The 12,579-nt window shown below is 45.8% G+C and overlaps 1 protein-coding gene across 3 annotated transcripts in view; it reads right to left on the reverse strand.

Moving 5' to 3' along the window:
• Window positions 1–2,975: 2,975 nt before the first annotated feature.
• SPECC1 (sperm antigen with calponin homology and coiled-coil domains 1) overlaps window positions 2,976–12,579 on the reverse strand; it is a 76,169-nt gene continuing 66,565 nt past the window's right edge. For all 3 annotated transcript variants that reach the window (XM_054394174.1, XM_054394173.1, XM_054394172.1), the window contains 3 exons: window positions 4,979–5,095; window positions 4,062–4,121; window positions 2,976–3,065 (listed from right to left, as the gene is read on the reverse strand). In XM_054394174.1, the coding sequence (XP_054250149.1) occupies window positions 2,976–3,065; window positions 4,062–4,121; window positions 4,979–5,095 (267 nt within the window). The remainder of the gene's footprint in view (window positions 3,066–4,061; window positions 4,122–4,978; window positions 5,096–12,579) is intronic.

Here is a 12,579-nt window from a genome sequence, read left to right on the forward strand (position 1 = left end):
ACAGCAATTGCTGAAAATCTAGGTTTAGAAATGTAACTGGGCAAGGTTCAAGAGGAAGAAAAAAAAATACACAGTATTGTAACAGTTAAATGAGCAAACAAATATACTTCATCTCAAAAAACAAGCCAGGAGAGCATCTCCCAATCCCCAAGTATCAGAATGAGATGTTCTGCAGGTTTGAAAAGTAACACTGAGCAAGTGGTGAAACTGAGCAGCTTCTTCCTCACTGACAGCTCCCTGGTGTAACTCCTACAGAAGGAACAGCATTAGAATTGGGTAGAATTAGTGTTTGGTCTATGCTGCTGGGGGGCAGGGGAGAATCCACTGCAAAGAGGAGACAGAAACATCACTTTGCAAAAAATCAGTCGGAAAAAAGGCAGCTGCTAGGTCAGTGGTTTGTGAGGTTAGAATAAGTCCTGGAGAAACAGATTAGAATAAAATGCCAGAGCAGTGCTTGACACATCAGATAACAGATAGTTAATGTACAGCTGACAGGCACATGGAACACACATGTCCAGTGACCAGAGGGTTAAGATGATCTTTCCTTCCCAAATCAAGTGGAGCCCACTGCTCTGAAATGTTTACCACACACTGGGAATTACAACAAGCTTTTCTCATCCCTGCAAGTGCCTGATCCAAAGCCCACTGAGGAATATGGAATTTTCTGTCCTGACTTCACTAGGCTTTGAACTACAGCCTGTTGGAGAGAATTGGGATCTCTGCCAAGGATACCTCAAGGGAAAAGAGCCTGCAGCATCCACAAGGCAACAGAGCTCTGCAGCGTGACTGCCTGCTGAAGTGGACTCTGTTAGCAGCTTCTTTCCTCTTCCATCTTAGCACACAGCAGGAGACTGGGATCTGAGAACACTTAGAGCAACTCTGTTCTCTAGGGATGGCAGAGTCTATGCTGAAAAACACTGGAGAGTTAATTCCGTCTAGAAAGCTCTCTCTTGCAAAGAAATAACTGTGGCCAGCGTTTCCAAACTGCATTCTCACAGGACAGGAGGACATAAAGAGTGCAAGGGCACTGTAAGTGCGTGCCACTGTCCTGGTTTATCACACAGATTCTGAAAAGATTGGAATCAGCTTTCCCTGGGGGGTGATAGATCAGAATAAATGTCAGACTAAAACTAAGAGCAAGTGATGGTTTTCTCCTCCTATGAACTAGGCATACACTGCAGCCCTCCAACTGCCTTTCTGTTCTATACACTCCCTGCCCTCGGCCACTGCCATCTACCCCTTAATCCTGTGTTGTGCTGTGAGAAAACCAAAGCCTGAATCAAGTTGTTTACTAATTAAATAGTATCAAAAAAAACCCCAAACACAACAAAGCACTGTGAGGAAGCCACAGGCTGAGATCAGCCACCTGCAAAGCCCCAGAAAACCTGAAATCAAGTTTCTCCTGTGGAATTGTTTGTTGCTATTTCAGGAGCCCTTTTGCGGGGGTCAGGAGCAGCGAGCACACATCATTATTGTTTGTAAGACAGAAACAATCCTTATCTCCCTATCTCCCTACCATTAACATTCACAAAGCATCAAGGCTGGTCACAGGGTTAAACATGCTCACTAAACAACCACTTTTATGCTACCACCATAATCTAAAGCAGCTAGGCAGCCCTCTATGAGGTCCTGTACAAAGCCTGCTCTCCAAGACCTGCTCCTAGAAGAAATCAAGCAGCCTGTTAGATCCTGCTGCCCTTGGAGACAAACAGAAAGTGTAACTTCACGAGGTGAAAGCAGAGAAACACTATAATGGACATTAAACAGTGTCTTGCAGAGGTTTTACTAACAGTGTTATTGAGCTGTAAAGCTAATCTCTGGTGCCTGAGAGATTTCCAGGACTCAGAGAAGAGTTCCAGGTACATTCTCTGTAACTTGTGAAGCTGTGACTTCCATCGGTACTAACACATCACTGTGCTCCTTTACAGGCTAACATCACTTCCAAGGATGTCCCAGTGCCCTGTGGACTATCGTTTATTGGACAGGGCACAAGCTGTCTCAAGATTCACATCTCCACACAGCAACTGCGTACCTGTGCTGATCAGAGAGCATCAACACAGAACAATGAAGTTACCCCTCTCAGTCCCCAGAGATGTCACTGTATTGCTTAGAGTCTTCACCTGATTACTGGCACCTTGCAAACTAAAGCTTGTAAACTGCATTTGCAATATTCCTGTGAGAACTGTGCCTGCACAGTCAGCTGGGAAACCAAGCTCTGGCTTCCCATAGTGATCAAGTAACGATGTTGAAGTAATAAACCTATTTTTCCTCAAAGAGATGACTTCTGTTTGATCTGTAATGAAGTCCCAGCACCTAACAGGATTTTTTTTAAAGTCCTTTCACTAACTGGTGATGGAACAGAGTGTGGTTTCTGAGCTACAAATAATCCTGTTGTTATCTTGCTGGTTAAGCTATCACAAGCAAACTAGTGCACTTACTGGGTCAGATGTGTGAGTGTAACTCAGGTTAAGGTTCTACAGACTTTTGTGCATCTGCCCTGATGTTTTATAAAAATCTATGGAGACAAGAAAAACAACAGCTATTTGGGATGAGTTAAGCATGTTTTGGCAAGAAGAGCATTTTTGTGAGCTTTTGTGTTAATCTCCCAGCCTCCCTTGAGTGCCAACATAGTCCACATTCATTTCCAGTTTCATTCTGTAGCAGGTCTCCTGTTGGTGGAGTCTGGTTTGAGGCAAACAGGGATCCTCTTCAGAAATATCCCACACACAGTCAAAAATGCTTTGCAGTTTCCAGGTGGGACTAAAATTAGAGATGAATTTGGTTTGTATAGATGGACAACAGATAGTTATTTGGTTGCAGTCCCAGATGCAATCAAAATCATGGAAGAGCTTGCTTTCAAACTCAGAGCTTAGGTTGGTTGTGGAAGAGGAGCAAGTGGATTTTTAAAGTGATCAAGTGCATCTGTAGCATTCTTAGTTCTCTTCCCCACTTCTGTCCACCTCTTGCTCTGCACCTCAGGTCTCAAAGTACTTGTAAATCTGGGCCACATACTGCATCACACTCTGCCAGTCCGGCCGGTCTGTGTACATCATCTCACTGAGCTCCTGCACAGGACAGACACAGCGCCAACACTTAGTCAAACACCACCACTGGGAACGTCACCACCTCCTCCCACCAGCTGTGGCTACTGGACACTACTGCTGCTTCCATTCCAGAGCTCCTCAAAGCCACACACAGGATAAAAGTCTGAGAGAATCATCTATAAGCTAGAACCCAGGAGGTTCCACCTCAACGTGAAGAGAAACTTCTTTGCAGTGAGGGTGATGGAGCACTGGAGCAGGCTGCCTGGAGAGGTTGTGGAGTCTCCTTCTCTGGAGACTTTCAAAACCCATCTGGATGTGTTCCTGGGTGACCTGCCCTGGGTGATCCTGCTTTGGCAGGGGGATTCAACTCAGTGATCTCTGGAGGTCCCTTCCAGCCCTTAACATCCTGTGATTCTGTGATAGTGGCTGAGTACAGTTGTAAAACTCATTAACAAACTAATTAAACAGCCACCTGCATTTCACATTCTGACAAGACCTCTTCCATCTGCCAGCAAAGACCAACTGTCTACATAACTTCAGGTAACCTGCTGCTTCTTTGCATGGTTTTGGTTCTGTATTTAACTCATGAACTCCGTAATATTCTGTCTTTCATATTAAACTTAATTCTTCCTCATCATCATCTTGTCAATTTTAGAAAAGGTTTTAAAAACAGTTTAACAAATTATCCTCCTGTTTCTTAAGGCACTACAACAAAAGAAACTGGTCTAATGGTCTGGGAAAATGGAATCCCCTGGAAGCACATTCCAAGAGGGGGACATAATCAATAATCTCATTTCAATACTAGGTGACTTCCAGAAGTTCCTTCAAATTATATCAATTCTATGTTTCTACAAACCCTTTCTGGAAGTTCTCCTAACACTCTGAGCTTCAAGAGCTGGTGGTGCAACCTGCCCTACCACTATGTGAATGTTTTCAGTGCAAGCTGACTGGCTGGCCACAAAGGCTTTGGAACAGCATAAGCAGCAAATCTTCCCCTGCTAAAAGAAGGTTACTCACCAGGCTGGGTTTGATGCCTACACTTTCAGCAGCTTGAAAGGCTAACAGCAGATTTCTCTTCTGTAAAAACAAAACAGAAGTTCAAAAGGGTTATCCTCAAAGTGTGATTCCTGAAGCCTGCCTTGCATCAGCCTCATCTGTAGGTTTAAATGAGGAGGTGTATTTGAAAACTGAAGAACACTAGGTTCCATACTTCACACACACAATGTTTGGTGCTAGTGAGGAATACTCCAACAAGTTCTTTGCCTTTGAATAGCTCATCCACTCCTGTCCAAGCTACAGCCCTCTGGTTTTGACAAACAACTGGGCAAAAGACCCCACTAAGGTTTTGTCTTTGCTATGAGTGAAAGGTTTCTGGGGAGGTGTCAACTAATGTAAGGCATTCCTGGATGTGGAGTGTAATCCTTACTGTAATAGATACTAGCTGTCTGAAGGAAATCCAGTAAATCCAGATCCTCCCTTTTCTGAGGACCCTAACAACACATTTGGAATGTGCTGACATGGCCTGGCTTTTAGATACACTGCTGTCCAAGTTCAATGAATGATGTGCTTCCTGATCCAGCACTTTGAATGTGTGCTGACTGAGGAGTCCAGAAACACTTTAGCCCTTCAGAAGGGCTGCTGTGTCTTCATGTTCATCTGCAGCACTTGCTGGATTCAGGCAACTTGTCACTAACTCCTTATCCACTGGTCCCTGCATTTCTCCCTGGGAGCTCACTGTGTGCTTCCTTCCCCATTTCACCCAGCCTGTTTGCCTTGTAAGCTCTCAGCTGACCCTTGTCTCTTACTGTTGCTCCCATCTACTTACTTTCCATCAGTCAAGATCTTGTAACACTGTGTCTCCACCACATATCCACCAGTGTTCACCCTGAATTCTGCATTCAGTTGGTACAGGAAGCAGGTACAACAAAACTTACCTTATCCTGGCTGTTGAGCTCCTGGTAAGGAATATGTGCAGGCAAATAGGTGTGCAGGAGAGCACAGAAGGCCAGCCCATCACTCCAGCTGCTGCTGAAGTTGGTAATATCAATATTCTGAAAGATAAAACGTGAACCATCCCTGAACAGTGCCGTTGGGGGGGGGCGGGAAAGTATCTCCACAATGATTAGGGGGAGTACAGAGTGCATTTGGGGTTCTTCACAGGGCTCTCTCGTGAGGCACAGCTGCACCTGACCATAGTGGCCCAGTTCTGGTCCTGTGAGCAAGGTGACCTTTCTAAAGCTCTTGTTTGCACTGCCTGGCCATACCAGCACACTAAGAAACTCTTGTGACTAAGTTTTGCTGTTTTAGCAGCAGCTATAGTTCCAGATAGCAGCTGAAAACATAACAGTGATATTGCACAGAAAAGAAACAGCTGCTGGAGCAGGGCTGGCTCCAGGACATGAAGGTTCTGCACTTTCCAGTAGGTGTGGAGCTGCCCTCAGATCGTTCTCGCCAGCCACATCTTCCTGTGCCACTTAATTTTCTTTACTTAACTATTTTCAGGTTTCTTTCAAGATTCCCCCAAAGACAAACCTTTATTGCATCTCTCATACAATGTTAATGCAGATGCACTAAACCCCAGACAGGAAGTGTTTTAGCAGATGCTCTTCACTTACGATGCCTCACTCATTACTTGCCCAACCTGGACTTTGTCCAGTCAGACAGGATTTCAGTTTGGTAATAAATGCCCATAACCAAACATGACTCAAACTGAAGCAGCACAGAATATATCAGGTTAAAATCCTCTGGCTATAATAAATCTGCAGACCTAATGGGCTGCGAAAGCCCAGCAGCAGCAGCAGACATTACCACACTGCACCAGCCACCACAGTGTGCTCTGCTCTATTAACATCTGTCAATGGAGGCAAAAGAAAAGTGATGTGGTGGCTGAAAACCATCACGAGGAAAGAAATATTCTGCTCTGAAAGCTGTCTTGGCTTTGCCTAAATCCATAAAGCCACACCATGGATGTCCAACTTTGTGTTATGGAATTGGCTGCAGCTGGGTTATTCTGCTTTCCTGGCACTTCAGCCAAACAAGTTCCTTGCTATTTATCAATCTGCAGTGAGTGGGAAAGGGCTGGCTGCCAAATTACAGAAGTGTTTTTGCTGAGGCCAATATATTTTATCAGCAAATAATCTACCACAAAATGCCAATATTCTCATTTTATATTGTATGATAGAAATGGAAAACGGAGGTCGTCTTCCCCCACCCTGCCCCACCAAAGGCCATGGAAACAGGAACAAAACAAAGCCTTAGTTCAGCAACAGGACCAGACAAAAAGGCCACTCATGTTTGTGTAGCAACAGCAGATCCTAGCCTCGTTTTTGTGATGCTATTATGAGAGACAATGAGATACAAACCCGTCCCTTCCTACAGCATTTCACCAAAACTGATGCCCAGCATCAATCTGATAGTTTTTCTTGTGTTTGTAGTTTTGCCCACACATACAAAAAACTCTTCAGGAGAAGAGTTCTTCCATCTAACAATACCCAGAGAGACAAAGTGCTCATGTCCACAGAACTGTATTCCTCACACCCCCAGCAGCAATGCCCCAGCCAGTCATCTTCAGGAATTCTCAGATCCAAGTCTCACAAACAAGCAGAAGTTCAAGGCTGGGGTTCTGCTGGCAGTATTTAAACACTGATGAAACCTACTGCAAAAGTGGTGTCATGATCAAGAGAGAAATCTACCTCAGAATCTGAATTTTTGCCCTAAATGCAAACCCAAAAATCACCACCTGAAGGTTCAGCTCAGCTGTTCAGCTAACAGTAAACAACAAACACTTAGACATACTCAGAACCACTTAGTTGTTGTTTGCACATCCCAACAAGCATCAGTGAAATGTGAGGGGTTTTCCTCTAAACAAAAGCATTTCCACTTCATATAAGGTATAAACTCCTCTCTGGTGTTTCAGCTTGGATTCTCTGTTAACTGCTTTTCCACCTGGGATTTAAGGACATGGTAAATGAAAAGTGATTTGTGCTTTGCCACACCGCAGCTTTACTTGTAGAACCTCCCCACTCCACCACACCAAGAGGAATGAAATCAAACAGAGGCACACTGAGTTCTCAGATCTTTGGCTCTGCTGAAGCCAGGAAGACAGACAGGCGGAAGGAAAGACAGACCGGCAGAGACGGAAAGACAGACCGGCAGAGACAGAAAGACAGACCGGCGGAAGGAAAGACAGACCGGCGGAAGGAAAGACAGACCGGCAGAGACAGAAAGACAGACCGGCAGAGACAGAAAGACAGACGGCCGAGACAGAAAGGACAGACGGCAGAGAAGAAGACAGACCGGCAGAGAAGAAAGAGCAGAGGCGGAGACGGAAAGACAGACGGGCGGAGAAGTGAAAGACAGACGGCGAGACGGGAAGACAGACGGCGGAGAGGAAAGAACAGGAGGCGGGACGGAAAGACAGACCGGCGGAAGGAAAGACAGACCGGCAGAGACAGAAAGACAGACCGGCAGAGACAGAAAGACAGACCGGCAGAGACAGAAAGACAGACCGGCAGAGACAGAAAGACGACGGCAGAGCAGAACACAGACGGCGGAAGGAAATGACCGAACGGCGGAAGGAAAGAAGACGCGGAAGAAAGACAGACGGCGGAAGGAAAGACCGACCGGCGGAAGGAAAGAAGACGGGGGACGGAATGACAGACGCGGAGACGGAAAGAAGTCCGGGGAGAGGAAAGGACAGACGGCAGAGAAGGGAAAGACCGACGGCAGAGATGGACAAGAGAGGCGAGACAGAAAGACAGACCGGCGGAGACAGAAAGACAGACCGGCGGAAGGAAAGACAGACCGGCGGAGACGGAAAGACAGACCGGCGGAGACGGAAAGACAGACCGGCGGAGACGGAAAGACGGCGGGAGAGGAAAGACAGGACGGCAGAGGACGGAAAGTGCAGCCGGAGAGACGGAATAAGAAGACGGCAGAGACGGAAAGACAGATGGGGAAGAAAAGAAGGACCGGAGAGACGGAAAGACAGACCGGCTGAGAGGAAGACAGACGGCAGAGAGGAAAGAAGACCGCAGAGACGGAAAGACAGATGGCGGAAGGAAGAAGAGGCAGAGACGGAAAGACAGACTGGCGGAAGGAAAGACAGACCGGCGGAGACGGAAAGACAGACCGGCGGAAGGAGAGACAGACCGGCAGAGACGGAAAGACAAACAAGGCAAACAATTTAGGCAACAAACACCTTGGAAACTATTCACTTCTCTTGATTATTTTGGCAGGGGAATCAGTCTGAGTCTCTCTGCCACACCTCTCTAGCCCTCAGCACACAGTCCATGACTATGTGGGAGCTATTTGTGTACATGCTGGTTGTTAATGTACACTTCCAACTGCAGGAGAGCCTGGAGACTTCTCTGTCTTTTGGTGTGTTTAAGATCCCCCACCTCAAGCTCTATTAAAGACATCTGCTCCAGAAACTAACTCCTGCCCCCTGGGTGCAGAGGTGCTGAGTAACTTAGCTCTGCAGCACTCAGGCTTCCTTTGGAGCAGACTCACCATATCCCTGTCACACAGCACTTGGCCTGGACCTTCCACCTTGCTGCTAAGACAACAATCAGGCAGGTAAGGCTAGTGTAGTTAAAAATCTTGAAAGAACATGAAAGGCCAGAAGAGGAATGCTTTTATAGCACAGTGACACAACCATCTTTACAGACTCTGAGTGGCAACAAGGAGCATGGAAAGATGTGAGGATAGAAAGTTGGCTGGCATAGTGGTAGAGTACTGTGTACAGCATAGAGGTGTCCAGACTAAACCACTTCCAGTGTACTTCTCAGGCTTCTTGTCAATGAAAATAGTCTGTTGACCTCAAATGAAAGTTCCTAAGTGGGAATATGAAGAGACCTGGATCTGGAAGCACATCAGGGCCACAGTTATCTGGAAGTATTGAAGTACCCACCAGGGTTTGTTTCTATAGAGATTGAAGTACCTGACACTAAGCAAAGTAAAAAACAAAAACAAAAACAAAAAACACCCAAATGTCCTGGTGATGTTAGTTAGAGAACAAATTTATGATATTAGTGACAGGCCAAGCCTAAAGACACCAAGCACCTGCAAGTCATTAACCTCAGCCCCTCAGGCCAGGAGCAGGACCTTTGCTTGCTGATGCCAGAGCACCACGAGAGCCATGGTGATGACAGGCAGGGAAAGCTGTGGGATCTGTTCTCATTAAAAACAAGTTCTTGTTTATCTGAGGAGAAAACAACCACCCCAGTAGGATTTCACTAGAGCTTTGACTCCAAGACTTCAGTCTAAAGCAACAATGACATCATCTGCTCTTCACTACAGCCTGAGGAGGTTAAACTACTGACACAAGATATTCCCACTAGACAGATGTGACCATGCCCACAGCAATGGCTCTCTCTGAGTCACAATCTTCTCTTCAGGACCCAGAATGATAAATTACAGACATGAATCAGCTTGAAGCTAGTCTGGAACTCTGTGGAAGAAAGGCTGCAATAAATCTGACCCTCATTCTTCACACCTCAGCAGACAACATGCCCTCCTCCCTCTCAGAAGGGCACACCAAAACCATGCCAGAGAGGCTAATTATTGAGGTTCAGCCCACACAGAATATAAACTTAACTACTAAAGACAGAACTAGTTAAAACAAATAGATTGACTACACCAGAGCCAATTGCCTGGTTTCAACAGCAGCTCTTCCTCAACTAGCTCAGCCTTCTGCAACCTCCCCTGCTTATCACCAACCAGAGACCCACATCTCCACAGACCAGAAGTCTGACACCTCATAGTGGTTTTTTCTGGGGTTACATTTGGAAAGAGATAACTGAACAGGAACCTCCTTCTGTGAACCACATCTCTGCCAATCTGAACTCTGCCCTTTCTACTGTAAAATCTGATCAAGGTACCTTGAAAGGCAGCTTCCAAAGATCACCTACAGCCAGCAATCTTTATCAGCAGCTTCATGAACCTGCAAAGCTGAGTTGATCCATGACACACTAATTGGTTGGGGACACATTAGCAGGCTTCAGCCAAAGGGGTTCTATCACAATATGAGGTTTGAGCTCTGAGTAAATAAGTTTTAAATACTTCCTAAGAAGCAACAAAAGGGAAGAAGGGCTCTTTTTAGCCTGACCTAACCTTCCGAGGAAACAGAACACTCCACATGATCTAAAAGGCTCCAGCAAAGAAATGAAACATCTGGGCAATCTCCTGGAAATCCAGGTGAGTTAGAAGTGTGGTCAGGTCCAGATAACACAGATGAAGTGCCAAAAACTGAAGACTGCATGGATTCCTCTGTAACTATAGGGTGCACTCTATAACTGGTGATGCTCTCATCCTATCACTACAAAACCTTCTAAAAAGTCCCTTCCTGGCTTTCTTATAGGTCCTTGTCAGGTACTGACTGGAATTTCTAATGCCTCTACCAGCCCCATCACCACTTGGACAATTGTACACAGCTATTTTCCATGGGCAGTTGCAAGTCTCAAGTGATTTGCATATCACATTCAGTCAGTTTACTAGCAGGAACCCTTCTGAATTCCCTTACATGAAATGCACAATAAAGTAATGCATCCTGTTAAGAAAAAAATTAATAAACCAAAATCCAGAATAACTTGCGGAGCAACAATACTGTTTATTGTATAGAGATTAAGTGACTAGCTGAGATTGGGAAGGAAGCCAAATGACCTTCTGTCCTCCAGGCTGTATTAATATCCCCAGTTCAAATGGTTCAGGCAGCTGCAGCCTCCATAGGAATTGTTTTAACCTTTCTTTGAAACTTTGTGTTTCCATCCCCATCATCCATATCTCAGATTCATATAATGGTTTGGGTTGGAAGGGACCTTAAAGATCATCCAGTTCCAAGCCCCTTGCCATGGGCAAAGACACCTTTCACTGGACCAGGTTGCTCATGACCTCATCTAACTTGGCTTTCAACACCTCCAGGGAGAGGGCACCCACAACCTCCCTGGGCAACCTGTTCCAGTGTCTCCCCACCCTCACTGTCAAGAATTTCTTCCTAATCTCCAGTCTACATCTGCTCTCCTCAAGCTTCAATGCATTCCCTCTCATCCTATCACTACAAGCCCTTATAAAAAGTCCCTTCCTGGCTTTCTCGTAGGTCCTTGTCAGGTACTGACTGAAATTCCTAATGCCTCTACCAGCCCCATCACCAAGTCATGCATCTTATCCCTGATGACAACACAGCTCAGATAACATTAAATGCTGTGTGAAAATGCTCTGAAATTAGGCAATTACAGCACAGCGTAATGATAAGGAAACAGAACCAGCTCTGCAAAAGTTACCTCATTTACTACATTCCTTCTAAGAAACAAACCCCATTTCCCATCACCTTCCTAGCTCCTTGCTCTACTGCTCCCCTAGGTGTTACCTTGGGTTTACTGTTTATCATCTCCCTCAGTGAGGGTGAATTAACCTCAGAATGGCAGGGGTTGGGAGGGACCTCAGGAGATCATCTACTCCAACCCCCCTGCTAAAGCAGGTTCACCTTCTTAGCACAGGCAGGACAGTAGAAATTTCAGAGAGCTGATGACTATCTTTTTTTTTTTTTTTCCCCCAAAGCATGGAACATCAGCTGACTACAGCTGTCACATGGAGCAGGGACAGTTTAAAAGGGGAAATTCCACACACAGATTTTTCAGCTCCCGATTATTTTAGTCCCTCAAAAGCCCAAGATCTGGGAAAACACAAAAATGTCAGGCATGTCCAGTCCTCTTTATTACCTTTCCTAGCTGAGTCAGATTGGCAGGAATAGGTTGCATGATGCCCTCTGTAGTTCTGTGCTCAAATCAAGCTCCTCTGACAGGAGCTGTCTCAGAGACATCATCACTCAGAACCTATTGCAAAGCCATTCTACAGTGATCTGTGCACTCTTCAAGCTCAGCTTCCCTCCTGAGATCTTGAGGAGGTCCATGGCCTCTACAAGGCAGCTTAGTGCTGCTATTTTCCTTACAAAAGAGATGTGCTGCTGCTTCCAAGGAAGTTTTCATGAGAGTAAGAAATGAAAGTAGTACCAAATGGGAGCTATTTAAGGTAACATGTGATAGAATAGTGAGGTGACCTCCCATTTCCTCTGCCTGGAAGGTAAAATTCTTTCTATTGACATTGAATTCTTTCTGCTGACATCACTGTAACTGTACAGATGAGTAAGCTCCCTAATGAGTCAGCCAGCACCCCTCTGTCCATCTGCTCTATTGCTCCCAGCACTGTGTGGGCTGCCCAATGGTTCACTATACCTTGGTCCCTTTTGGGGGGGGGGGTTTAATATATAAAGACTGACTTCTAAACATGCAAACGAGTTCTACTGAACTAGGGTTGAGAGTAATTGCTGGCACAGTGCACACAGCACAGGAGCTGGGTTAGGTTCAGTGGGGGCCAGTGACAGGACAAGGGGCAGCAGGTACAAACTAGAATGCAGGAGGCTTCACTTGACCTTGAGGAGAAACTTTTTTACTTTGAGAGGGCTGCAGCACTGGAGCAGGTTGCCCAGAGAAGGTTGTGGAGTCTCCTTCTCTGGAGACTTTCAAAACCCATCTGGTCA

The sequence above is a fragment of the Indicator indicator genome, chromosome 30 (assembly GCF_027791375.1).
Source record: "Indicator indicator isolate 239-I01 chromosome 30, UM_Iind_1.1, whole genome shotgun sequence".
NCBI lineage: Eukaryota > Metazoa > Chordata > Aves > Piciformes > Indicatoridae > Indicator > Indicator indicator.